Source organism: Eriocheir sinensis, chromosome 31, assembly GCF_024679095.1.
Source record: "Eriocheir sinensis breed Jianghai 21 chromosome 31, ASM2467909v1, whole genome shotgun sequence".
NCBI classification, from domain to species: Eukaryota; Metazoa; Arthropoda; class Malacostraca; order Decapoda; family Varunidae; genus Eriocheir; species Eriocheir sinensis.
In genome coordinates, this window is record NC_066539.1 from 8400626 (window position 1) to 8427635 (window position 27010).

General features: G+C 39.8%; 2 protein-coding genes across 12 annotated transcripts in view; one reads left to right on the plus strand and one right to left on the minus strand.

Annotated features, from left to right (window-relative positions):
- Positions 1–20474, minus strand: LOC127005869 (low-density lipoprotein receptor-like). Of its 4 annotated transcripts, none has more exons than XM_050875179.1 (8): positions 20334–20474; positions 10838–11092; positions 10391–10589; positions 9784–9904; positions 8713–9551; positions 8166–8329; positions 5742–5908; positions 1–5233 (listed from the first exon to the last, which is right to left on the minus strand). In XM_050875179.1, the coding sequence occupies exons 1-8, from the start codon at positions 20401–20403 to the stop codon at positions 5129–5131; spliced, it is 1920 nt and encodes a 639-aa protein (XP_050731136.1). In that variant the 5' UTR covers positions 20404–20474; the 3' UTR covers positions 1–5128. The 4 variants fall into 4 exon arrangements, with proteins under 4 accessions (XP_050731136.1, XP_050731137.1, XP_050731138.1 ...); XM_050875180.1 differs by lacking the exon at positions 20334–20474 and adding an exon at positions 13653–13815; XM_050875181.1 differs by lacking the exon at positions 20334–20474 and adding an exon at positions 12062–12089.
- LOC127005870 (ubiquitin-conjugating enzyme E2 T-like) overlaps positions 20341–27010 on the plus strand; it is a 25517-nt gene continuing 18847 nt past the window's right edge. For 2 of the 8 annotated variants that reach the window (XM_050875186.1, XM_050875188.1), the window contains exons 1-3: positions 23338–23769; positions 24423–24538; positions 25573–25642. In XM_050875186.1, coding sequence (XP_050731143.1) covers positions 24427–24538; positions 25573–25642 — 182 coding nt within the window. In that variant the 5' untranslated portion in view covers positions 23338–23769; positions 24423–24426. Of the gene's footprint in view, positions 20466–23334; positions 23770–24101; positions 24233–24404; positions 24539–25572; positions 25643–27010 lie in introns of those variants that run through there. The other 6 variants (XM_050875184.1, XM_050875191.1, XM_050875189.1 and 3 more) reach the window with 6 other exon arrangements.

Consider the following 27010-nt stretch of genomic DNA (forward strand, 5'->3'; position numbering starts at 1 on the left):
AAAGATCAACATTTTATTGCACAAGTATTCTCACTATAGAACCTTTCATTAAGTACTTAAAAATTCTCAATATGACTTTTGAATGATGAAAGTAGGAATAAAATAATGCAATGTTTAGCCTGCTATCCTATTTTTATACAATAGTATCCATTAGTGGCAGGTTTATCAGGTTAAAAAGTCTTTTCACATAATGAGAAATACAATGGAAGCAATAATCTCTGTGCAAGGTTCTGTAAACATAATTTTGTTCATGGCTTCAAGATATCTAAAAGTAAAAGGATTTATGTATTGGTAATCTTTGACTGGACAGGTATTTGTTCAATGAATACTAACAAAACATTCAGTACTGTTTGAGTACATTCATTACCCACATAAAAAAAGAAAACCCTTTATGTATTATTTCCCCACACATTACCAAAAAAATGGCTTCTTTTATTTTTTTTTATAGTGTGAAAGCACATGTTGATCATTACTATTCCTTCCTCTGACTGACCTATGTGTCTCTCACCTCAAGAGCACACACAGAAAATCTTGTAATGACTAACATGCTAAGAGTGACCCATCTTGGTGCCCACTCCAGCATGCATACAGTGACTAACCGGCTCATCAAGTGACCCATCTAGGTGTCCACTTGAGACCCTAAACAATGACAATGAGATCAAGCAAGTGACCCATCTAGGTGTCCACTTGAGACCAGAATACCTGAAAATGTAAAACTACTATTACTACTGCTTACAAAAATACCACTATCCTTTCTCAGGATGAGCGAGGTAAGGCAACTTACCCAGGGAGAGTTGTAACCTTCCATCTTGAAATAGCCTCTTTCACAAATTTTACATATGCTTTAATACATACAGACAGACAGTTTCAATTTGGAAGGTTACTTAACTACCCCGAGTACTACAAACAATGCATTTGACATCCCTAGGTATTGCACCTTATCGTGTCTGGCTATCAAAGGAGCTGTAGTGAATACTTTCAACTCACATTCCAATTGTAGCCTTTCATTACACTGGATGTACAAGTGAATACATCACTGTGATACGCAGACATCAACCAACACGTGCATAGCTACCAGATTTTATATATCTTGGCAAGACCAATTTAGCAGGAAGCAAATTTGTATCATTTGCAAATATATACATTTTTCCTGGAATAGGATTTTAGGGTGCTGAAGAACTACTAGATGTACAAGCAATGGCCAACAATGAAAATAATGAAGTAGTGTCTTGTCAAGCACCCTAGAAAATATTTCAATACTACAGTTGTCTTAAGAAAAAATGTTTTTGCTTTGAAAATATCAACAAAGTGCTATTTAAAAATTGATGAAATTATCCAAAAGTACTCAAAATTGTTACACATCTAAATATTTTCAAGGTAAATCAAATGTGAAGAATAAACTATTAAAGCAACAAAGCTGATGCTTCAACTTGAGTAATACATATTGTGCTTTAGTTCTAGCAGTTAATACGAACTTACAAAGACCTTCATTACCAGTAACATAGATTTTGCCATAGAATGATTACCATACAAGAAATGGAATTTACAAATAAGGAGGGTTCCAAATAAGAGTTTCACAAATAATTTCCATTCCAGTTCACACACCATCTTCCCATCTAACAAAAAACAAAACAAAACAAAAAAAAAAGCAGTTTGCTCTTCTAGGTGTGAAATGCAAAATCTCCGAAAGATGTGTGCCAACCTTGTTAGTGTACAATAAAACTGGCACTTAAGATTTTTCTACCCATAGCATAGCTCAAATTACAATACTTATTTACAGCAAGGAAGGCACCTTAAGGACAAAAACAAAAAAATAAGTAACAAAAAAGCCTGCCAGGTGCTGCTCCAACAAGTTACAGTGTGTAGTGTCAAAGCTATTGTTATTTTGAGATTCATACAAGATGCCTCTAATGCAACTTTATAATTTTTGAGTTTTTATGACCACACTGATTATGTGAATCCTAAACTTTTTTTATTGACATCGTTTCAATGTCTAAAAATGATTGTGAACAGCACATATTCTTGTCAGTCAAATATATAAAAAATAAAGGACAAAAATAACAAAACTGCTGCAGATCTTACTTGTACAAGTTATGAATCTTCTAAAAGAATGGGGACAAAAACAATCTTATAACTCAAGATAAATGGCAATTCTGAGTTAAGAGTCAAAAGTAATTTTAATGACATCAGTAATGGATGCAATAATGAACACAGATGGTAAATGGGAAGACAAAATGACTTAGAAAAAGCTGCCAAGCCTCAATCCTAAAAAAAGAAAGTAGTGGTTGTTTGCATTTAAAATACTTGAGCAGACTAGTACTGAGTGTTGATTTACGACATGTGCACACTTCCGTTTTAGGTTATTTTCCATTCAAATCCCAAAACAAAAATATTTCACGTCATCCCACATTGCTGGCAACTGTGTTTTTCAACGTCCATAACAAACAACCACACAAACGAGACGGTAAAAAGTCTTATGAGATATATCACAGCCATAATGATGTTTACTTGTGCTTATTTACAAATGTACTTATGTAAATGACAAATATATTTCCCTACTCATCCTTACAGTAGTTACTTCACAGTGTAATAGGAACCCATTTTGGAGCACAAGTAGGTATTAGTAACAACCTTCCTATGAGGACTGAGAATAATGTAAACGATACTTAATATCCACAACCTAGATAATTATACCACAAAACACACTTCCTTCACTTTCAGATGCGACTGATTGCTTTGATATCAGATGTAACAGGGATATAGAAATATAATGCTTAAAAATGATAGCATAAGTTGGATCCATCTTGTCAAACGTTCTTTCTCAAAATTTCTCAATGTAGCAAGTGATGCATATTATGTTAACTGATTTGATGCTTTTATTGCAGTCATTAACCCTTTCATTGCTAAACGCTTGCAGCGGGCGTTAGGCGTATTTGCTGGTGGCGCTAAACGCTCACTGCGAGCTCCAGCCGCACTCAAATCTCCCGCGTATGAGAGTGTTCCAACACTAATTCTCACAACACAGGATTGCCAATTGAGTGGGTTCTTCACTAAATTTGTTGGAAAATCATGTCAGCCCAGTGCGGAAAATCTATGGACGAGCAACTGGTGGATATTAATTGTTGACCAATATAGTGACATTTTTGCATAACTTCACCTATCACATGACTGATATTTTGACCAAATAGTTATAAATTTTGCAGTTGGCAATACTGCCCTGCCAGCACCCCATCATCAAGAGATCTACAGTAGTTGCCTTATGGCTGACCGTCGCGCACGTATAAATGTACGTGCCTGTACTTTCGCAGGAGAGGCTTACATTACTGAATCGTATAGATCTTGGCCTCCTCTTTCCAATGGTATTTTTGTTTTGTAGCTGTGATGATTAGTTTTTGAGATACAGCGGTTAAAAGAGCGAGCACTAGCGTCACTTGCTGGTGGTGCTAAAAGCTCGCTGCGAGCGCCAGTCGCACTCACAGCAAAAAACACCCCCTGAACGTGCCTGTACGTTCGCAGGAGAGGCTTACATAACCGAATCTTATAGATCTTGGCTTCCTCTTTCCAATGGTGTTTTTGTTTTGTAACTGTGATGAATAGTTTTTGAGATATAGCGGTTAAAGGAGATCCCCTTCCCCCGCTGGGGTGCCCGAGCGCGCCTGAGGGGATAGTCTCATTGCGAGCGCTTAGCAATGAAAGGGTTAAGGGTGGCTAACAAATATATTAATCCCATATTAGGAGAGTTGAGAGTTCAATGTCATTTCTTCAACTATTCCACAGTATGTCTTAGCCTCACTATATGATCAATCACTTACATGGTCTCAAATTTCCCTACTATTCTCTGTGTCTGGTTACATGATAACTGTGATTGGTGGTGCAATCAATCACATGCATACACAAATCCTGCATACTGACGGATCACCTTCTAAACTTCCCCTAAACAGTCTTACACCATCATTGAATGATGCTGCCAACACATAGACATATTGTGAGTCAGACTGCCACTGCTGCCTGCTTTTCATTTTTTCTAGTTTTGAGTGTGGACTGTGATGTTGGCCACATGAACATTGTGGAACTGAGTGTGTGGTGAACAACCTGGCAAAGCTAAAGAGGCTAGAATATGATGCCATGGCTTGTGAACAGCAGTGTCAAACAGTAAAATACTAGAATAGCTTACAAACAATAGTGCAATAGTGCTTGACAGTTTTAAGAATACAGTTTATGCCCATTGGTATACAATCATTTTACAATTTTTATTTAGGAATATAACCCAATCGTTGAGCAAGGAATGCCTGTATGCTCTTTCATAATTACTGATATCAGTGACTTTCTAGACTCTTGAAAATCTAGATTCTAAAAGCAGTATTCACAAATTTATTTACTTTTTTTTCTCGCTGTTGACAGGTTAAACTTTACTATCCTATGCTGATCAAAGTAATATTTCCTTCTGGTTAAAACGTCATCAACTATTCAACATCCCTGTTACACATTTCTTTTTTTTCTTTTTTTTAACTCGGCACTCACAGCATTTTCACTTCCCTCAGTGGAATCAGTTGCTTTAATACCCCAAGTCCCTTCCTCTAAGACTTTGAACGCCAAATATTTAGGAGAGTTATCCTATCGTCTTTAAGTACATATCCAGATTGTATTTATAGAAAAAAACTACTGTAGGCTTATGTAAAGGTATCAATTTGTTAGTAAACTTTCTCACTTTTGAAAATTATATTCATATGTTAATATCCTGATGTAGTTTTGAGTAACAGCACAAGCTTAATAGTCATGTAACAACATGCAACATCATCATATTGCATATGACTTGGGTCATTCTTTCAATCCCAATAAAATGATTATTAAAGTAGGTAGACAAAGTCTTTTTGTAAGCTTAACGTCAATGCTGGGCATGTGGTGAGGCACTACATAATTAACTTGTGATCCTGTATATAAAACCTGTACCTGTAAGGAAGGAGTGTCCAAACCATTCCTTAAAATGGGTTTGAGTCTTTCTTCAATACTCATTAGGCTCAACTGATCATAAGATTATATAAGCCAGTGTCTGACTGGCTGTCATGAGCCCAATGGAAGCATTATATCTCTGGCAACAACATGAAATAGGTTTTAACACTAACTTTACCTATACTTCTTCACTATCATCCAACAATCCTCTTTTATCATCACAAGTGTTTTTTCTGATGTCTTTGTATGACTTTCCTTGCTTCTTAACTGTGGTGTAGCAGGGCTGTAAATGGATAAAGAAGAATTGATTAGTATGTCATTTAACTAGTTAGTAAAAATGAAAGTTTAAAATTTGATGCTCTCTATAAAACACTTACAAGTGTTTATGTTAAAAGTGTAAACTGTGTGTGTGTGTGTGTATTATTTATAAACATATATGAAATCAACTCAGCATGCAGTTCCCTAGGAAGAAAGAAGCTTTGATATGACTAACCACCAATAATCACTGTTGACTAAAAGCAGGGTAGGTATAAGTGAAGTAGCTACAAAATAAAGAAAATGAATAAGGTGTAAAATATAGCATGCCAGAAGAGAAGCTACCATGCTTTGAAGAAATGGTGTATGTAGAAGGCAAGAAATGTTCAAGGAAATGTGGTCAATACTTGGCTGGGTTATTGTTATCAGAGTATCAATTATTTATACTAAGTGACTTTCAAAGATTGAATTCATTGCATGGTGTACAATTAAACCTATAGCAACAAGCAGTGGTGAATGGAAGAGAAAAGACTTACAGTTTCACAGAGAGTCATCTGACAGCAATCCTCAATATTGATGCTCACACCATCATTAGCCAAGCCAGAACAAGTGGCTGACCCAGAATGCCCTGATTTATTACCAGAAACAACAGACTTCTTAGGACCAAAGCGTTTCACTTGACGAGGAGGCTGGACAGGCACAGCTGTAATACAATGCACCATGACTAACTGTGAATAGCCTTACTTTCCAACCAAGTGGTGAATTATAAATCAATACTTTAGTCTGAAGAGATGTCTGAACAAGAGAAAAACGTAAAATGTACCATTTTTCAAGGATAGAACTTTGCAAAATCAGATCATGCAAAAATCAGTTCTATTATATGCTGAAGATATTCTGTCCTTGCATTAATATTAAATATTAAAAATCAGTGGAGTTGAAACTTTAAGCAAACATAAAGTAGAAAAAACAACATAGTTATACAAATAAAATGTAGAATTTGAGATAGGTGCAAAGAACAGAATATGAGCAGAATAGTACATAACTACTGGGCAAAACATGCATTTCCCATTAAATAATATTGAAAATCAGGGAAAATCAGGGAGCAGCTTTTAGGATAGAACTAGAAGACCAACATATTGTATATTAGATCTAATCATTGGCTCTAAAGATAAAAGAGGTGGAACCCAGTTTTAAAAGATTCAACATTCATCAGCTCTCACATCCCCAACCCCCTTCAACGTACTCACACACACACACACACACAGATCAACGATAAAGAGCGCTTGCTCATGTTGGGAGGGTACCTGCTGGCGATTACGAGTTCAACACGTGATCAGGTCGTGGTGAATTAAACACACACACACACACACACACACACACACACCAGGCTTGGAGTAATTGTAATTGAGCATTTTAAATTAAAAAGTATAACTAATTGTAATTGTACTTGTAATTCATCAGCACTCAAGTTTAACTATCAAGTTCCAAATTTTACTGAACACAGTGTATATAGACTAACCCTTTCACCCACCAAAAGTTGAATAAGTTTCTCTTTCCACTGTGACATCCATCTGGGGTTCCCTAGAAGGCCTTCCGGAATGGCCTGACCATGCGCCAAATTTTTTTTCATATGACCAGTAGTTCTTGAGAAAATGGAGGAAAACTATATTTTTCTATCTATTCTGTTCTCTACAGTAGAAGAAACAGCTCAAGGGCAGCAAACAAAACATAACAGGCAGGTCAAGGCGGTCAAAATAGAAGTCAATTTTGTCTGGAATAGAGTTTTAAAAATAATAAAAAAACGTCAATTTAAAAGGAAGCCAGTCAGCGCTCACAGGCTGGTGGCTGAGAGGCAACTAAGCCACGGGCAATTATCACTTCAAATCCAATGGCACGAGAGAGTTGACAACTGGTTTATTTTATAGGTCTAGCTTGGATCTTTGATGCGAAAAATTTTGATGCGATTCTGAAAGATACTTTATTTTTTGACGAATTTTTAAAAGTTTTTTTATCCGATTCAAGTCAAAAGCTCAGATGTAGATGATTCTGTTTTGACGTGACTCATGTCATGGTGTGTGAAAGGGCTAATATAGCACAATTAATATTTTTTAGTGTCAGAGCTAATCTCGGTGACAATATTAAATTAACATTATGTGAAATGAAGCTTATTTGTAACCTGCCAGTCACATGAGTCTTTGGTTGATTTAGGTACCATTGGGCATGTTCTGCATTTGTCTGTCTGTTATTGAAAATAACACAGGTATTATTGTGCACTGTTCAAATGCTTACAATTAAACACTGTATAAATTAAAATGTTTGCTCAATGTTTTGAAGTTTAACCTCTATTAATTACATCATTAGTAAAATCTATAATAATTGAAGTAAGTAATTTATACAAATTATCAGTAATTGTAATTTGTGATTATCCTGAAGTAATTGTAATTGAAACTCTAACAAAATCTTGGAGTAATTGTAATTAGCTTTAAATTATGTAATAACTCATAAACTGACACACACACACACACTGCATAATCATGGGAAACCACATCAAGCAAGTACTACTGATGTGCATTAATACCTTAAATAAGCTACTAATATGTTAAAGGAATCTGGGAATCAATTTTGTGAGGTTCTGTAGGACCAAACCACTGCTTCCAAGCAACCCAAAGCCATCATTGATCCTGACCATGTAAGATGCAGGGCAATTTTCAGATTGGGGAATTTTCCCATGGCAGAAGTGCCTCCAGTTTTGTTCCAGCAGTCCTCAGCACAATTAATCCCTCGACTGCCAACTCTCTCTCCAATACTCACAATACTCATGAACTCTATCGATTTGTTTCACTGGCAATCTCCTCCCGATATCATCTTAAATCCCATCCTCATTCATCCTTTTCCCAGTCATCCTTTCATTCTATTTAAGAGAAGTCAATATATTTTACTACAGGAAAAAAATCCTTTACCTTGTGGTGCTTCTAGAATAGCTGCAGAGGCCCCTTTGAATGGAATTCTTTTTCTGCGGTACAACATGATTGCAAGGATGATTGTGGAGCCCAGGAATAAGGCACTGATTGCAGTCAGAATCAGTACTGCTTTTAGTAGTTGGTCTTCATGACATCTAGAAAAGCTGAAAAGAATTACAGCATGATTTTTTGTTCCTTACAGATGCATGTCAGTAAATCAATCAGCAACCAGTTTTCATTGCAATAAAGAATGGTAAAAGGTTTGCATCTCCATTTCTTATGCATTTATGAAAAAAAAATGCTGAAAATAATTGTTTTATAGAAAATGTTATTTATGAGAAAATCAATAAATTACCTTCACTTTATATCCCACATGAAAAGTGGCATTTTAGGTCTCAAAAAGAAAACAGTCATAGAAAAGATTGCTAAGAGAAAAAGTTTGAGGATTTGATAATGGCAAAAAAAGGTGAAGTAATATACTAATTAATTTTTTGTCAAGGGCAACAAAATAACAAATGGAAAATAAGAAAATACTGAGACCACATACCCCTCGGTGGTTGGCAGTTCATATGTTGAGTGTGAGGCAAACATGTCAGTCTGTGTTTTGTCATTGTATACTTCAGTCACAGCTTCTACAGACTTCGACTTGGCCTCTTCTTTTGTTTTTGCAGAAAGTACATCTGCCTGGGCCAACAACGTTAACTTCTTTAGACTCATCACAATTCGATCTTTGTGCGAGTTGACCTCCTCCACCTCTCCTTCTTCAGAGTTTTCTGAAGAGCCAGCATCCTCTACTAGTTCAGTATCTTTCCCATCATTAACTTTGGTCTCATCTGCACCAGGGTTTTTCTTGGGTCCTTCAGCTTCTGGATCTTGACCATCCTGTCCTTCTTTTGTGGATTCAGGATTATTGGAAGAAACATCAAGAACTCCCTTTAATTCACTTGAGCCTTTCGTTTTATCCTCAGCCTCTTGGTGTGGGTTCTCTGCAGGGTCTTGAAGCATCTTATCTTCATGGCTTTGCAACTCATCTTTACCTTTGCATGAATTTTCATTTGCAGAATTTTCTCGAATCAGTTTTGCCAAGCCATACACACCAAAGTGCTCCTCTTCCTCGCTTGTGATGCGAGGGGTGTGGACAAGCTTGACAATATCACTTGGGTCAGTCAGGGAGGCTCGCATGATTCCCTGTCTGCCCCAGTCTGCCCAGTAAATGTACTTTTCATCACTTGTCAGTGAGAATGGATAACAGTTTTCCAAGCTGATCAGTTCCTCATCATGCATCTTATCAACTGAAGTCTTGACAATGCGACATGTGCTGTTAAGTTCGTCCCCTTCAGTAACAGCCCATAGCAAGTTTCTTGTGGCAGCATCAAAAGAGAGTCCCTGCCCAAGAAAAGTTTATATTGAGGAAAGCAAATTCTTTTTTACTCAACACTAGGTGACTGAAATTTTCCTGGACTAATTCTCATTTCAAAAAACAAAACAGGGCTTAAATATAAGAACAAAAGCAAATTAGATCTAATATTCAGTTCATCCTTACAACACAGTGCATCTGATGAGACATGACTGTTGAGATAAAAATTTCCATGTAACAATAAGACAAAGTCTACTGTACCTGATAAAAGTCATTTTTTCCTTTATCTTCCTGAATAACATGATGTTTGTTGTCACCAGGGTTCCACATCTCTACACTGCTGGGCACTACCCCACCACCTTTCTCACTCCAGTAAAGAAGCCTGCAGAGGAAGTTTGATGTTAAAAATTACATCTCTTCTAAAAGGTAATTATTCTTATTTTTTGTAATTATTCATTAGACCGTTATAGGAAGTAATGGAAACAGTTCTGTTCTACAGAATAAGGTAAAAATGACTATAAAAGAGAACTATGTAGAAGAGACTTGAAGGATGATGAAAAGCTTTTAGAGCAGATGAATGAATGACAACAAATTGCTGATACGGATATACAGGGAAGACAAAATATATACTACATTAAATAGATTTGACAGAATTCTCTATACAGTTTATTCAACAAATTTGCTGAGCTATATGCCTTCCATAAGAAGCAAGTAGTATGTTTGAACTCCTGAGAGAGTTAGTAATCATTTACTTTATCTGGTGTGGTCATGTATATACCACATGCTTACATGATATGAAAGATGAGCAATACTTTTCAACTGCTGAGGATGTCAGTGAACATTCTATTAAAGCTATGAAAGAACTTACTCTTTGCAAGGGTCAACAGCCAATCCTCGTGGTTCATTTCTAGAGCCAAGATGATGAATTACTTCTGGTTTGGAAACAATGTCGCCAAGCTCATTTGGCACTGTGGCCTTGTAGATGTACTGGACTGAGGCATCTGTCCAGTAGAGGTGCCCTGTCTTAGGACTGTAGGACATCCCTTCAATCACTGACACTAAGCCACCTGTAAGATAATGACCAGAATAAATTTACATGTTTTCATATCATTAACAAATCTGTTCTAAGTATAACTTCACTGATAATATTTATAATATCTATTAGGTTACAGTAAAAGCAACATTTTACAGAAATATATGAGCATGAAAATATTCACAAGCTGAGTTTGTTTGAGATCTTATCAAGCATTTTATCTAAGCATATTTGGTGCTGATAAAGTGAAAGTGATAATACTACTACACCATAAAAACTCACTTTGAACAGCAGGGGTCATGTCCACCACCTCTAGCTGGGCGTTAAGAGTTAAAGAAAGGATCTTTCCTTCTTCCTTTGGTTTTGCTTCTGCCACAAATAATCTGTTGTTGAGAGAGTCTTGTGTGAGGCCCACAGGGTAAGAGAGTGGCCTTGGGAGAGCCAGAGAGAGAGATTCCCATGATAGTGGTGAGTTTGGGATGATCAAGTCAGCATCTCGAAGGATCAGGATGTCATGCTTGTAGACAGCAGCCAAATCTGAAACAAACGTATTAAATAATTAGGTGAATGATAATATTAATAATGATAACAATAAGGATTCATTTTAGGCCCTTCTATGTTTATGATAGGTAATTTTCCCAATCATGAGAGCAGAAATCAAAGCAGCACACAACAGAGCTGCTTGGACAAATGTCATTTTGAGATAAATGCAAAAAGGTAAATTTCCAAAATAATGATTATTGAACAGTATTCTAGATTGCAGAGTAAGACAATTACCACTCACATGCTGCCACTTTATTTATTTTTTTCAATTAACAACCCCACCCAGCTCATCCCCCAACTTTATATAATAGGTTACTATTTGTTAGGTTAAGGTGGTGTTATACTAATTTGTAAATAGTTTTTAACTGTTTAAGAGGCAATAGATTAATATCTGTTATGTTGCATTAAAGGTGTAAAAAGCCTCATAAGATATTACTTAGTTGCTGAACTCCTCTGTAACTCCCTACACATACTAATCAACTTATTCGTAGAGCTGTTCCTTGGTTAGAGGTCTCACCCTCCAAAATCATAAAAGACAAGGTATTGCTACTGTTCATCCAATAATAACTATATATAATTGTCTGTAACAATAACAAAATAAGAATTGTCTAGGTTATTCAGGTTATTCAAAGGCTAAAGAGCATTTCTACCTATTAAACCTGGATGTGCTATTAGGTCTGCTTTCTTTGGACTACGATTATTGTCTACAGACAAACAATCTTTCTACCTTTATAATTTCTAGCAGAATGTAAGAAAAGGTTTGGTACTTAAAACTAGGGTTCATAATATAGCATGTGTGATTTATACAGTATATACTGATTCAATAATAATATCTATGACAAACAACAAACTATATAAATTCATATTATTTAGTGGGGTAAAGATTCGTATTAGGTCCGTGCCAGTATCTCATAATCTACTTAATGAAACATCAGTATCTCTTCATATATCTTTTCTACAAACCTTCAACAGTCATGGAAACGCTTTGAAAATCCAATTCAAGGACTTTTTTTTACTCTTGAAAATAGGGGATAATGTTTACGAAAGCGCGTCGCCTCCTCTGGTGGCCGCGGCGACACTGCAGCCGCCGCAGCCGCAAAATAGCTCGCAGAGGGCTTAGGGTCGGGGAGCATATTTAAACTACTCCAACCGAACTTTACGACCTACTAACGGGGGGGCTGCGCCCCCCTTGACCCCCCCTTCTATCCAGGGGGGGCTACGCCCCCCCCCGGACCCCCCCTCATGTATATGTGACTTATTTCAGCGAGGAGGTATTTCTCGCAACACCCGCTGCAGTGTCGCCGCGGCCAGCAGAGGAGGCGACGCGCTTTCGTAAACATTATCCCCTATTTTCAAGAGTAAAAAAAAAGTCCTTGAATTGGATTTTCAAAGCGTTTCCATGACTGTTGAAGGTTTGTAGAAAAGATATATGAAGAGATACTGATGTTTCATAAGGTAGGTAATGAGATACTGGCACGGACCTAAAACGAATCTTAACCTTTAGTGGTGAAGCAGCATTTCAATGGAAAATAGTACCTATGGCAATGACATCTGCCTCACTAACTAGTAACTACCTCTACGTAGCTTTACGGTATCAAGGTATCTTACTCTTCCCATTCCAAACAGATTCAAGGTTAGAGTAAAACACACGACTGAAAATGTCTCAACCTTCGTAGTGGTTCACACGTACTAACATAAAAGAACAAGAATAATAAAAACGCATGTGGTTCGATATGGGTCATTACGTAATACCCAAACGGCGCTAAACCTCCTTGCCCCTCCTCCCATATCACTTCGCCTTTCCTCTTCTATCTCCTCTCCCCTCTTACTTTAGTTTATCGCCCCTTCTACTCAATCTCCTCAGCCGTCCTCGCCCCTTCTACTAGTATCTCCTTGCCCTTCCTCCCATATCGCTTCGCCCATCCTCCTACTACTTTTATCTCTTCGCCCCTTCTACTCTATCTCCTTGCCCCTCTTTATCTCTTCATTCTTTCTCATCTGTCCCTCTTACTCTTTATTTCCTTGCCCTTACTCTACGTACTATCTCATCACCCATTCTACTATACCCCTACTCCCCTCCTCCTCCTCCTCCTCGCCCCTCCATTATCTTCTCGCGGGAACATATAATTATAAGCATGAGTTCTGGCATAGAGCAAAGTGGTGTCTAATCCCTCGTGACTGATAATGGTCATGAGTCCCCTTTTCTAAATATACAATGTGTCCTTACGACTTACGTAATGCAACCTGGCTGGCGCTCAAACTTAATAGACCCCTCCTACTCTTCTCGTGGCAAGGACAACATGGCCCTCAGTTCTCGCAGACAGCATAATGGTGGCTAATTCTCCCTGACTGATAAAAACGGTCACGAATTCTCCTTGTCAAGTGCATAATTTAGAAAACCGTGAGAGTAACAGGGCCTACGTGACCGGCTCGTGGCTGGGAATGGAGGTTGCGTCATTAGTAACCACATGCACCGCTCTCTTCTTTCCCTCCACCGCCGAGCCACGCACATGCCGTGAGGTCTCCAAGGCCATCAGTGATAGTTCATACAAACCTGTACACGACGATAACGATAAGAGGAGCACCCAAACAACACACTGCACCACACGAGTCATGGCGAGCACCCGCCCCTCTCACTTTCCACACGGGTACTGAGGGAGTGAGGGTGTGGGTGAGGGAGGTCAGGGGGGACGATAGGGAGAGGATGGGGAGGAAGGGTGGACGGTGGGGAGATGAGGCAGGTGGTCCGATGGGGAGTGGGAGGCCTGGGAGAGGGAGGGAAGAGGTGTGGGTGAGGGAGGACAAGGGGGCCGGTACAGGAAGAGGATGGGGAGATAGGGTGGCCAGGGAGAGGGAGAGAGAGTCGATCAGGTGTTCCGGTGGGGAGTCAGGGAGAGGGAGGGGAGACAGAGGGGGCCAGGGAGGGGATGGGGAGCCAAGAGAGAGCTAGTCTTCGTCCACACACGTACGTTTTATCCCGGAAAACTTCCATAAACCTCTCGAGAAGGAAAAGTGCAGTACTATTCATACGTTTCAGCTTGTTCCTCGTTTTAAGATGAAGTTAAAGATGATAAAGCGTATACGTGTTTGTTAATTAGGAGGAAGGTTCGTCCACACAAGTTAAAAAGTATACCCCTCTTTTGTTTAAGTTATCCCTAGAATCCCGCAAACCTTTGTTGTGGATACCACCAAACCTTAGGAAATGCATCACCCGCTCATTTCAGTTGTTATTGATTCTGAGAGAGAGAGAGAGAGAGAGAGAGAGAGAGAGAGAGCAACTCACACTGTCTTATCATCTACTTAACCCCTTGATTGACTCCAAGGTCTCACACGTTTATTGTAGTTTGTGATTGTCTTATTTATATGATTGTTGCAAAACTACAACAAGGGACAAGGGAGGTGCTTCCCATCCTATAATATAATTAACCTCCGAGGCAAGTGAAGGTATAAAATATGACGCTTTAATGAAACATCCGCAAATAAAGTAGAGACTGAGGACTGTAGTGCATGGTTTGTTGCTCTTCGATTAGTAAATACTGAAGTGTACTTGATTCTCTTATCCATTGTCTGTTGGCTGCGACACAGGTTAATTAATTCTGCAACTACCTTAGCACTCATAGGCACACCTACAGGTATAGCTTGCCAACTTCGCTAGTATATGATAGTGGGGCTGCGATTATAATAAGACTTTTAATTAATAACAAATAGATTATAGTAGTTATATAGCGATGAAGCACTGTTAAGATAGTGTACACAGCTTTCAGGATGGAGGAATAGCAAATATCCCTAAAACAACGTAATTTCCCGGTACCTGGCAGGGGTGAGCATATATACCTTGCAATCGTCTGCTAATGAACGTACACACACGGCTTGAGTATGTAGAGATTGTAGTTGCTCGGATCCACACATTACAACTTTGGTAGATGTACAAGCTCGATGATAAATAAATGAATGAATAAACCTTGGATAGAAGAACATCTACCTATAATTACGTTCCTCACCCACGTTTGGATCGAGGTGCTCATGCGTATAATAGCCTTGACTACACGTGGTGGTGTATGTGCAATGTTGGTAGCCTTTATATAGGCCATGCTCCTGTTTCAATGAGCAGGGGAAAACCACCCTAAACACCAAGACTGTGGGTGTAAAAAGTGAAATACCCTGAAATTATGCTTTCATTATTTGCTCTTCCTACCTCAGTTCATATAGAATACCTGTACTTTCTTATTTCGAGAGTAGCTATTCAATGAGCGTTGGAATTGACGAATATGTCCCACTAGTCGAAATTAACACGATTTTCCTCCATTATGTCTATACTTTCGTGCTACTCAACATGCAGTCAACACCGGTATCTCCTCTCCCCCACCCATCATCACCTATTTTGGCCAGCCTCTACCCACAAGCAACTGATTTCAAGTTTTATAGCCACATTCTTAGTAGCAGCGAGGCAGTGTTGGCGGATACAGGTGTTACGACATATTTTACGAGACGGGCATGACTGACGCGTTGATGTTGTGATTAATCAAGGTGTTATCAGGTGTTGCTGTAAAAGAGAAAGATTATACCACCAGCAGCAGCAATAGTAGCAGTAGTAGTAGTAGTGGTAGCAGTAGTAGTAGTAGTAGTATAGTAGTAGTACAGGTAGCATAATGTAGGTAGGGTTATGTATTGACGCTGAGTGATTGGCCTTGGTATGATAGGAATGACGGGAGGATAACTGACATAAATAAATAGTCTTGGTACACACAGACTTGTTATAAATGACGTCAACATGCAGCCAGCCAGCGCACAGTCAGTAGGTTTTGAGGAGGAGAACGCCAGCCAAATAGTCGCTGGCCTGGGAAGAAACTGACACACATAGCACATGATGAAGATTTCTATTGCGACACAACAGAGGCCCCGACCACAGCATGGCACACACGCGATCACACACACACACACACACGCGATCACACACACACAGTCACACACACACTGCGTAGACATATCAGCATAAGACACTTTCATACCTCATTGTTTTTTACAGACCTGAAGGGTTCTTTTTTTTTTTTTTACGTCTTGGCCTATTGCGCCGGTAGGCTTCTTCCCGGTGGATCCTGATGGTCGGTCCAAGACGTCTTCCCGGTGGGTCCTGATGTTCGGCCCAGCCCTTTCTGGCGCAGGCGAGTGTTTATAGTGGCGCCATTTAGCATTGGCTCATGCTACCCTCCCGGAGCTCATCTTTAATCCTAGAATCTAGAGTCCGGGTTGATAGGTTGTCTTCTGGACAGAATGTGGGTAGTTTTAAGCCACTCGGCGGCGGCTGAAAAATCCCAGCTTGGTGGCACCGGTCGGGGATTGAACTCGCGTCCCCCTGAACGCGGTGCCGTCTTGCTATCTGTTCATCCACCGCCTACCCTATTCCCTCCCAACCCACAAGTCATCCACAATGAGTTCATGCTTCCCTTACCCTTCTCTCTCTCTCTCTCTCTCTCTGAACGTGAAAATAGGATCGTATAAAAAATAATATTGGCTTTTCTTGTGGGTACGGACTATAAAAAGCAAGAACGATATCAGGTACAGACCTCACAGATTTTTTTTTTTTTTCGTAATCTTCTCATATATTGAGGTTACTTTTTCACCTCTTGCTGAAGGACGTGTCTTTTCAACAATAGAATTTATAGATATAATTAATGATTATATAATTTGTCTTGAACTTGCTCAAACCCGTGGCTAAGATACTTTTTCATGGGCCTCTTCCGGTCAGTTTATCATTACTTCTTACTCCTTTTCCAATCTTCTTTTTACTATGCTTATAATACAATATCCCTCTTATTCATATAACTTCATTGTTTGCAAAGTTTTTTTCAATACAGTTTACATATGTTTAAAGGCAGCAAAGTAAACCAGTGCGACGGGAGCCACTATGTATACTACCCTTTAGAGCAGACAGCCAAGTACTACCACTATAGAGGGAGTCTGTATACCTGTCACCCTTTAGGCCTTTAGGGCAGCCACGTAACATTGGTCAAGAAGTCACTGTATATGTTAAAAGCAGCCGTAGTACCATTTTTTTCATGAAGTTTCAAGATTTAATAATAATGATACTACTACTACTACTACTACTACTGCCACCACTAATACTACCAGTACTGATAATAATAATAATAATAATAATAATAATAATGTATTAATAACAGCTAATCAACTTGGAGCAAGGTTCTCATTCTATCTGACCTCCCAAGGTTCCGCTATCATGGATGCTTGCATATACTCAGGTTGCTGAGATTAGCTACATCACTGATAAGGTTGTCCTCTCGCTTTCCTCGTCGCTCAAATTTCATATGGATAACAAAGAAATCCCAATACTCATCATTAAATCTGCATTATCTTGTTACTTTTACGATAAGTCAGACTTGGTTGATAGTCGTTTCTTCACATTTTTAACGTCAATAGAAGCACAATAAATCCGCCTGTCTTGGCTAACTTGTTTGTGCAGTATCTTTTTACACGAGTTTGTCAATCATTACGTATGCTTGTCTCTTCTCAGACATTTAAGTGGAGTGTTGGTTTACAACTACATGCTTGTCAGTCAGTTAGTCTGCCCGTCTCTCCCCTCCCACTGTCAGTCTGTATGTGCAATGTCTGTCTTCATCCTGCTTGTCAGTTGGTAAGTCTGCCTGTCTCTCCTCAAAAATTGTCTGTGCAATGTTTGCCTTTTGTTTGTCACTGTCATTCCTTCTGCGTGTCCTTCCTCTTCCAGTATTACCTCGTCTGTGCACTGCATTGTATTGTATTAAAACCTCCCCCCCCCCCTTCTTGGAGCGTGGGAACCAACTTGTCAAATGGAAAAGTCGCTGGGTTTTCGTGGCCCAGAGTCGGCACAGTGTGAACGGGGCTTTAGTTTGTCAGTCAATAAGTTTACCTGACCCTCATCAAGCTGTCTTCCCGTCCGTGGGCTGTATTGCGTTAGTTTGTCAGTCAGTAGGTCTGCTTGTCTCTCCTCTGAAACTAATCAGTGCAGAGTTTGCCCACATTTCTTTGTCACTCGATCAGTCAGTAGGTCTGCCAGTCCCTTCGCTTCCAGTGGGTTTGCTAATATCTCATCTGCCACCTGTCTGTGCTGTGTTTGTCTATACATAATATTTGTTAGTCTGTCAGTTAGTTTGATTGTCAGCCTGTCTCTCCCCTCCCACTGCTTGGCTTACGTCAACATGGGAACGCCACGACATCCATGACCTTAACCATATGAACCCTGACCCTCACGACTATTAATTAAGGGCCCAAGCTAATGGTACAAGGTCAATTAGCTACTACTACTCACCCTTGAGCTGACCACACTCTGCCTTCCTGACCTAGCCTTGACCTGTTTCACCTCCGACCACGCCCACATGTTTCTACTTGAAGGACCTGGCACTTGTCTACGTTAAAGGGCATCTCCCATCTATCCGACTAAGCTGAAATTTTGTGCAAATCCTTTTGGAGGCTTTGCCTGTCTTCGTCAGTGAGAACAGAGTTACCAATCTTTGTGTCGTCTGCAAATTTACTAATGCGATTATTGAGTCCAACATCCATGTCGTTAATGTAAATAATGAAGAGCACTGGGCCAAGAACTGAGCCCTGAGGGACGCCACTAGTGACCGGCGCCCACTCTGAGTCAAATCCGTCAATCACCACTCTTTGTTGTCTGTTGCTCAACCAATTCGCGATCCATTGGTTTACTTGACCATCAATACCTATTTACTTTAATTTATAAAGTAATTTATGATGTGGGACTTTATCAAACGCTTTCTGGAAATCAAGATAGACTACGTCCAATGATTTGGTACCGTCATAAACTGAGAAGAGGTCGTTATAAAAGGTCAATAGGTTTGATAGGCAGGCTCTTTTGTTACGGAAGCTATGTTGTGTGTGTGTGTGTGTGTGTGTGTGTGTGTGAGAGAGAGAGAGAGAGAGAGAGAGAGAGAGAGAGAGAGAGAGAGAGACGCCCTTGGAAGACGTGCATGATAATGAAACTACATCCATGACAAAGCTGGAATGACAACAGCTCATTATGTTTCTCTTGGGATCGCATCAGAATAGTACATGAATATTTTATCAAATAATCTAATTACAAAAACCGGATGTCTCCTGATGGTTATGTAATTTTGAATCTGCCACAACAACAACTACAACAGCTAGTATTTCCACTACGACGACGACGACCGCTACTGCTACCACTACTACTACTATATACAACGACGACGACGATCGCTACTACTACTACTACCACTACTACTACTACTATTACTACTACTACTACTACTACTACTACTACTACTACTACTACTGCTATTACTATTACTACTACTATACTACTACTACTGGATATCTTTTTCCTTAATTTACATTTTTTCCCGTGTAGTCTGCCAGTGTTACTTTTCATATACTATAAACTCATAACTGTCAGCTACTATCTATGTTATCTCTTGCCGATAGATATATATGTCATTTCGAAACGGTCTTGACTTATCGTTCTTGACCAGGCCGGGAGGTGTGGAAATCTATTGAGTATAATTCATAATAGTGTGCTCATTGTGGTCATTCATTCTGATTAAGGCACCTTGGTAGAGTTGTATCAATCAAGCGTTGTAACCGAGCATTCTCCTCCATGGAGCAGAATGTTGCGAATATATTATATAGCTGGCTCATATGTTATTGGGCACTCGCGTGTTAGCTTTGTATTTTTGTATTATCAAGTTAGTAGTAGTAATAGTAGAGTAGTATCAATCAAGTTTCGTAACAGCATTCTCCTCTATGGGGCAGATTGTTGCGAATATGTTATAGGTGGCTGCATTGGCGCATCCCACACATCGATAATCTATGTCATTTGGCACTCGCGTGTTGTGTTTTTATATCGGCAAGTGTTTAGACAGATAATGCTTAACATTGTGTCCCCAAGAATCAGTACTAATGTTATGTATGGGCTCGCCAAAGTGAATATTTACATTCGCAAGGAAAATTCCCTACACTGTCATCCTTCACCATGCACAAGGATGCTGCTGGCTTGCTGAGTGGGAGGGAGGGAGGGAGAGCGGCGAACGTGCGAACTTGGGAGGAGGGAATGGCGGAACACGCCTATCAAAATATTAATGTCCTCATGGATGCCCTACATGCAGATTTGTTTGACCGTGCTGTGCGTGCCCTGAGTGAAGAGCACAGGCCCGCGTACACTTTTCATAATCATGTCCGCTTTTCCACTCAGTAGGCTACTTACGCGTGGGCTGCACCGATGGGAGGAGCGACAGCACACTCAGGAGGCAGACGGCACGCCTTATCTGCCACATCTTGCTGGAGACGTACTCACTCTCCGGCAGCTGAAACCCTACTGGCCACTGCAAGCTGTGTGGTGTGTACGGTGTACCTTTCATGCACTGATGCTGCTGAGAGGCCCCACCCCTTACCCCACCCATCCATCCTCCCCCCTTCTTTACCTTCCCTCTCAGCATCTTTCGCCTCTCCCTCCCTATCCCCAATCCCCTCATCTGAGTTTCTCTTTTTTTCCCGCCCTCACGTCCTTTCCTCTACTACACGCCTACCTACTGTACATCATGGTGCCTTGGGGTCTTTAGCACTCTTTCTAGTAATAGTTCGTGCGTGTTTAGTAGTAGTAGTAGTAGTAGTAGTAGTAGTAGTAGAATTATTATTATCATCACCATCATCATTATTATTATTATTATTATTATTATTATTATTATTATTATTATTATTATTATTATTATTATTATTATTATTATTATTATTATTATTATTATTACACGTAGTAGTAGTAGTAGTAATACTCTGCTGCCATCTAGCCAAAAATATCTCTATTAATTTTACTTTTTCATCTTTGCCACGTCTCCTCAATCCTGATGACAGCCCACTGAGCCCAGGTGTCACATCCTTCTTGACAGCTGAATCCATCGCTCAAACATTCTGAAAATTCCGCTCTGGACGATTCATGTATATATATATATATATATATATATATATATATATATATATATATATATATATATATATATATATATATATATATATATATATACACATATATAAGAGCAGAGTTGCTTATTCATTTTGATGGTTATAGTCTTTAATGTTTTAGCATGTTACGTAGTGTTCCCATTTTGATTAATTTTCGGTGCCGCGTTAGCGTGCGGTTTACCCGGCCATTTGCACTTAAGCATGCGGTCTACCACCATATTTATAATTCAGCGTGCAGTCTACCTCAACTACAGGAACTTTACACTGCAGGATGATGAAAATACAAGTTGAATAGTACCGAATAATGATTAATATTCAGAATATTGTTTTCTCGTAAAAATGCAACTGCTGTTTCCTCCGTCAGTATGACACGTCTGTATAAATCTTTTAACATTATTGCAGTTTTATCGCAGAATGAGTTATGCTGATATTATCGGCTTCAGTGCAAGGAGGATAGTGATGTGCGTGTTTCGTGATTGTCCATTTATGTAGACCGCTTCGGAGCATTCAGGTGAGAAGACAACAAAAGTTGAGTCTCCGGAGACAAGTCAGGTAATAGCTTAGACTACGGTTACTGTGGTCAGGTCATTACTCAGATCAGGACCTCTCAGGAGACAGGTCAGGTCATTATGTAGTTTAGACTACACATCCTGGGGTAGACTACAAATTAATACTGTGGTAGGCCGCACGTGAATGTAGCACCTAATTTTCATGGAGCATATCTGGCACACAACATTAGAGTAGTGTGCCAGATATGTTCCGAGAAAATTAATCATGAGTTGAAATTTCCTCATGTTGTTCATAATACAACTAAACCGTAAGGCCCCCACACACTATCATGCATGCATACGCATTCATGGTGTTTGTGCATGCATAACCACAGTGTGTGGGCATGACTGAAGGCATGCACATGCGATTGAAGATGCATGTTGAGGGTTCGACACGGTTGGATTTTTAACCGTCTTTCATGACGGTTGCACATGCATGAATGACAGTGTGTGGCGATGAATGAGCAAACTGTCAGTCTTCCACCACCAGCCATATGGCGAGCACACAGGAAACACAGGCATTTTGGCGCGCGTTTATTGAACTGTATAGAAGTTTCCCAGCATTGTGGAAGATTAAAAGTGAGGAATATAAAAATAGAAACTTGAAAGGGGAACACTACAATATATTAGTAGAAAAACTAAAGGAGATAGACCCCAATACGACCCGTACTACGGTTACAAGGAAGATTAATACCTTCCGCAGCAACTTCTGAAGAGAATCAAAGAAAGTGTTGGAAAGTGAGAAATCTGGAGCTGGGGATCAAGGACATTACATCTGACTGGCTGAGCGACGCGCGCCAACTGATGCATGTGCACTCATGATTGACAGTGTGTGGTCAAAACCAATGATTGACGTGTTTACGCAATCATGCATGAATGCGCATGCATGCATGATAGCGTGTGGAGGCCTTTACTGCGTTTTCTAAGTCATGCATGCAGTTTACTGTTGCCGCGATGTGGCGGCTTGAGCAGGATAATCATAAACCCGCGTCTTGTTTTACTCGCTTGGATATATATGCGGTAAACCTAGGTGAGGTAAAATAATACATCTTGTCAGCACGTAACATTCAACACAACAGTACAGTGCAACAATTACAGCCATATCAAATACACCAAATGTAGCCTACGTCACCGTAATTTTATTATCCTATGACACATCAAACTTATAATACTCACAAATAATGAGGGTCTATGATAGCCAGCCTCGTATTTCCTTTCCTCTCCTTTCTATCCCTTGTCTCGTCTGGGATAGAAGCCCCGTGCTCCTATCATATGTCTCGTCACCTCTCGTCTGTCCCTCTAGCCGAGGGCGGACGCGTTGACTCTACTCATACACAGTGTCATTTTCATTTAATATTATCTAGAATTTATAATACTTTAGTATTGCATTTTGCGTTATGAAGCTCCAAATAGATAAAGATGCTAAACTTAGCAGCTTTGTGGAAATTTAGCACTCCCCGACCTACAAGCCAGAAGCAAGATAACGATAATTTATTTGTTTAATAATTGTTTATATGGAAGTTAAACATAATTGTATTTCACAACCTACGTGTAGGATGACACAAGAAATTAAGTCCCCAGACTTATTTCCATTGTAATTTTGAACATTTATTCTTAACCCATAATTAAGCAAATATTATTATTATTATTATTATTATTTTTTTTTAGGTATTTCGTTGGGGATATACCCCAAGGGAGAAAGGCGGTGCATGCCGCGGTATCCATACTTTAATAATTTCGGTACGCCCACCACCACAAATCGAAACCAGAAAACAGAACAGAAAAACAGCTCAGAGTAGGGTGAAGTATATAACCGTACGCAGGGATGTAGTGTGTAGTGAAGTGTATGAGAAGCGATACAGCGAAAGTTGCAGAACTGGTCGAAAGAAGAAGAAGAAGAAGTCAAAGTGCGCGGTGCCGCGGGACCAAAGTGGTGTGAGGGGCGGCGAGTTTAAGTGTCGGCTCGTTATCCTGCTTTGTGGCGCCCTATCTCCCGGTGCTGGCATACCTGAAGACTGCCCGGCAGCCTGTCCTCCAGCCTGGCGCTAGCATTGCAGCAGGTGACCAGTAGTGACGGCAGCGGCGGGGGCTGCGTGACCAGACCATCTTTGTTTACCTGTGATCGGAGGGAGAGAGGTAGTATTTTAGTGACGTTAGGTTATTATTTTAATTGCTATAAGTTACTATTTCCGTGAAGCTCCGTACCTCTTCTCCACTGTCCATTGTCCACGACCATGCCCTCCTTTCCATATAGTAATTTTCTAAAATACGTATACATGGCACATGTTCAACACATTGAGGCAATGTTTGAAAGCATCTGCTGTTGCGAACTTCACTTTTCCAAAATGAATGACATTATTCTGTTGTCTAGCTCATCCATTGAGCCGGACATTGAGATACTTCTTCATGGCAAGTAGCACTGATCTGTATGTTTTTCACTTTCACTTTTTTTTACTTTGGGGTTCTAGTTTATCTCTGGCCCCGCCCACCGCCTACTTCTGAAAGTCTCCTCTGGCCCTCACTTCGAATAGCTTGCCCGCCTCTGCCATAGGTGCACCATCACAATGCTAATAGTGCAGTTCATGTCCATGTAGTTCAGGTATGTCTTGGAAACCAGCCAGTCAGTGGGATTTTCAAAGCTATAGTGGCAGTTACATCTCATTTTTTTTTAGTTACTAGTTTCCCATTGATAGTTGCTTGGGTGAATACAATGGTATACTGAATTAATTTCATGCTGGATTGGTAATTGATGTTACTCATACCCTCATCAGCAATACTCTTGGTTTCAGAGTGATGGCTCAGCGGGTGAAGCGGTTGCAGAAGGAGTGTCAGCAACTTAAGGAGTCTCCTCCAGTAGGGGTTGCCTGCTGGCCTGAGGGAGACAACTTAGGAATATTCAGGGCAGGTAGTGATTTAAAGTATACATATTGCATGCTTTCACAAAAGAAATTATCCAAGTACAGCATGTGTTTAATACATTATTATCTGTGTCTCTATATCTCTGACACCCTCTCCCCTCACAGGAACTTTCCATAGGGGCAGAAGCATCTTCAGTGTCCCTTGTTTTGACACTCTCAGCACATTTAATCCCTCAGCTGCCAACACTTTCTTTCCAATACTTTTCCACTTTATTGATCAGCTTCACTGCTGGTCTCACCATAATACCCTCTCCCTTAATCCTGGCCTCTTACTCTCTCTTTGCAATTATTCTCATTCATTCTTATCACATGTTCAAACTATGTCAGAATAGTACCACTTTTCACCCATTCAGCTACTCGACAGTCCACTCCCTCTTCCGTTACGCCTGTACCACAATTTTCATTCTGATTTTCATAAATTTCTCCTTCCCATCTTGACACTCCACTCACACTTTATATATAGCTCATTTCCACTGTACATATTCATGATTGTTGAGTTGCATTTTACATCCATATATTTGATGTATGCACATGAGGGAAGGATAATGCTGCTACTTGCTGCTACTTTTTATAGTCCATGTCAAGTAAATATGCCCCCACCCCTCCTGCAGCCTTTCTGCACAAGACTTTTTACTCTAGCCCACCCATACGCTGTCCAAAGTCCTAATACAAAAGTCAGTTAGTATCTTCGTTCTTTCACTCCTTTCCCTGGTAAACTGTGGAATAGCCTATCTTCATGTGCATTATGTCCTTATGACTTACACATTTTCAAGAGGGGAGTATCAAGACCCTCCTACAACTGAATCTGACCTTACTCTTTTTAGTGTCCTCCTGTATTCTGTTAGTAGGAGTAGTTCCTTGTATTTTTTGCACTCGTATACCATTCTATTTACAGTAAACAAGCTATTCATATTATATAGTATTATTACAAATGATTAATGTCATCATATTTAAACACCTGTGGAAGCCATAGTTGATGTTCGCTATTGTTGTTTCTAATTGAGTGTTATCTGATTTCTAGTGATACGAGGGGAAGAGGACACTGTGTATGATGGAGGAATATTCCATTTGGAGATGGAGGTACCAGAGAGGTGAGTCAAGAAGCTTGACTTTTCTTGTTTCAGAACACTTGAAGAAATGCTGTCAAGAACCAAATCTTGTTCAGGAATGGTTTTCGGATAGGCATCCAGTATTTATTGTAGCTTCCTTTTTTTTTTGTTCAGGTGTGGGGGGGTGGAACAAGGGGAGTTTGCCCCAAATTTATTGGCACTTCCCAGCACGCCAGGACGTACCACACACTCACAAAGCTGTTTATATAATACTGGGCTCATATATACACAGTATCACTTTGTTTACACAAGGAATTCTGGTTGTTTGCACAAACAAGTGGGGCACGTATGTGGGAAACACGTGTTTTTTCCTGTGAAACAGCACTAGCGCGGAACACTGTTCGTTTGCAGAGTTGGCTGGCCTGAAAAAAAAGCTGTTTACGGGTTGTTAACATCTAAATTGAGTGGATTATTGTACATTTTTTATGAAAAAAATATCATTCCATTGCTTGTGACTGTAAGTGTATTGTAGCAATATATGAGGTACAATGGCAAACAAACCTCATTATTTACATCATAAACAGCGAATTGTTTACGCGATACATATGAAATGAAGAGGTATGTGAATTTTACCGTTGTTTGGCTATCCTTACCCATTGAAGAAATGCACAAATGGTGATTGTTTACACCCACGATAATTGTTTACACCCCCAAAACATCAAATTTTGAAAAAAAAACTTTTTTCATGATATATGAGTGTGTGATATCATTATCAACCAAGAAAACCCCCCAAAATGATTTCCAAGTGTTGTTTGCTTCTTGTTTGCATGAAATTTTTGTTATAAAGTTGCAATTTTCGGTGTCAAATTGAGCATACATGACTTATGGCCCCATTGCTGAACGTATAAAATACAAAAAAATGCATTGTTTGCACTGGAATGTCATGGTTTACACCTAAAACAGAAATTATTGTAATTTTCGTGACAAATCTGAAAAATTACGTACATTTCCTTCCCCTATCTGTTTATTTGCCAGTGTTAACGTGTTGCGTTGCATTGTTTACGTGTTTTGTGTTTTTATACCTACCACACCAAGCTGTTTACACATTGTCCGAGCGTGAGGATGAACTAGAGTGCAACATGGTGTACAGCACAGGAAACCGTGTATGCCTGAGTGAGTAAGTGCTGGGGCAGCGGTACAAACCCGTGCGTGCGTTGGTGTTGCGCGCAAAACGGGGATGACAGGGAGTAAGGAGGGGGGTGCCTGGGGGGTGGCTTAGGGTGGCGGGAAGCAGGCAGGAGTGTGCAGGATGATGGATGATGGAATTTTCCACTCCCAGAATGTTCAAGAAGCCACAAATATTGGCGCATTTTTTCAAAAATTGGTAGGACGACATATGTCGTTACCCGG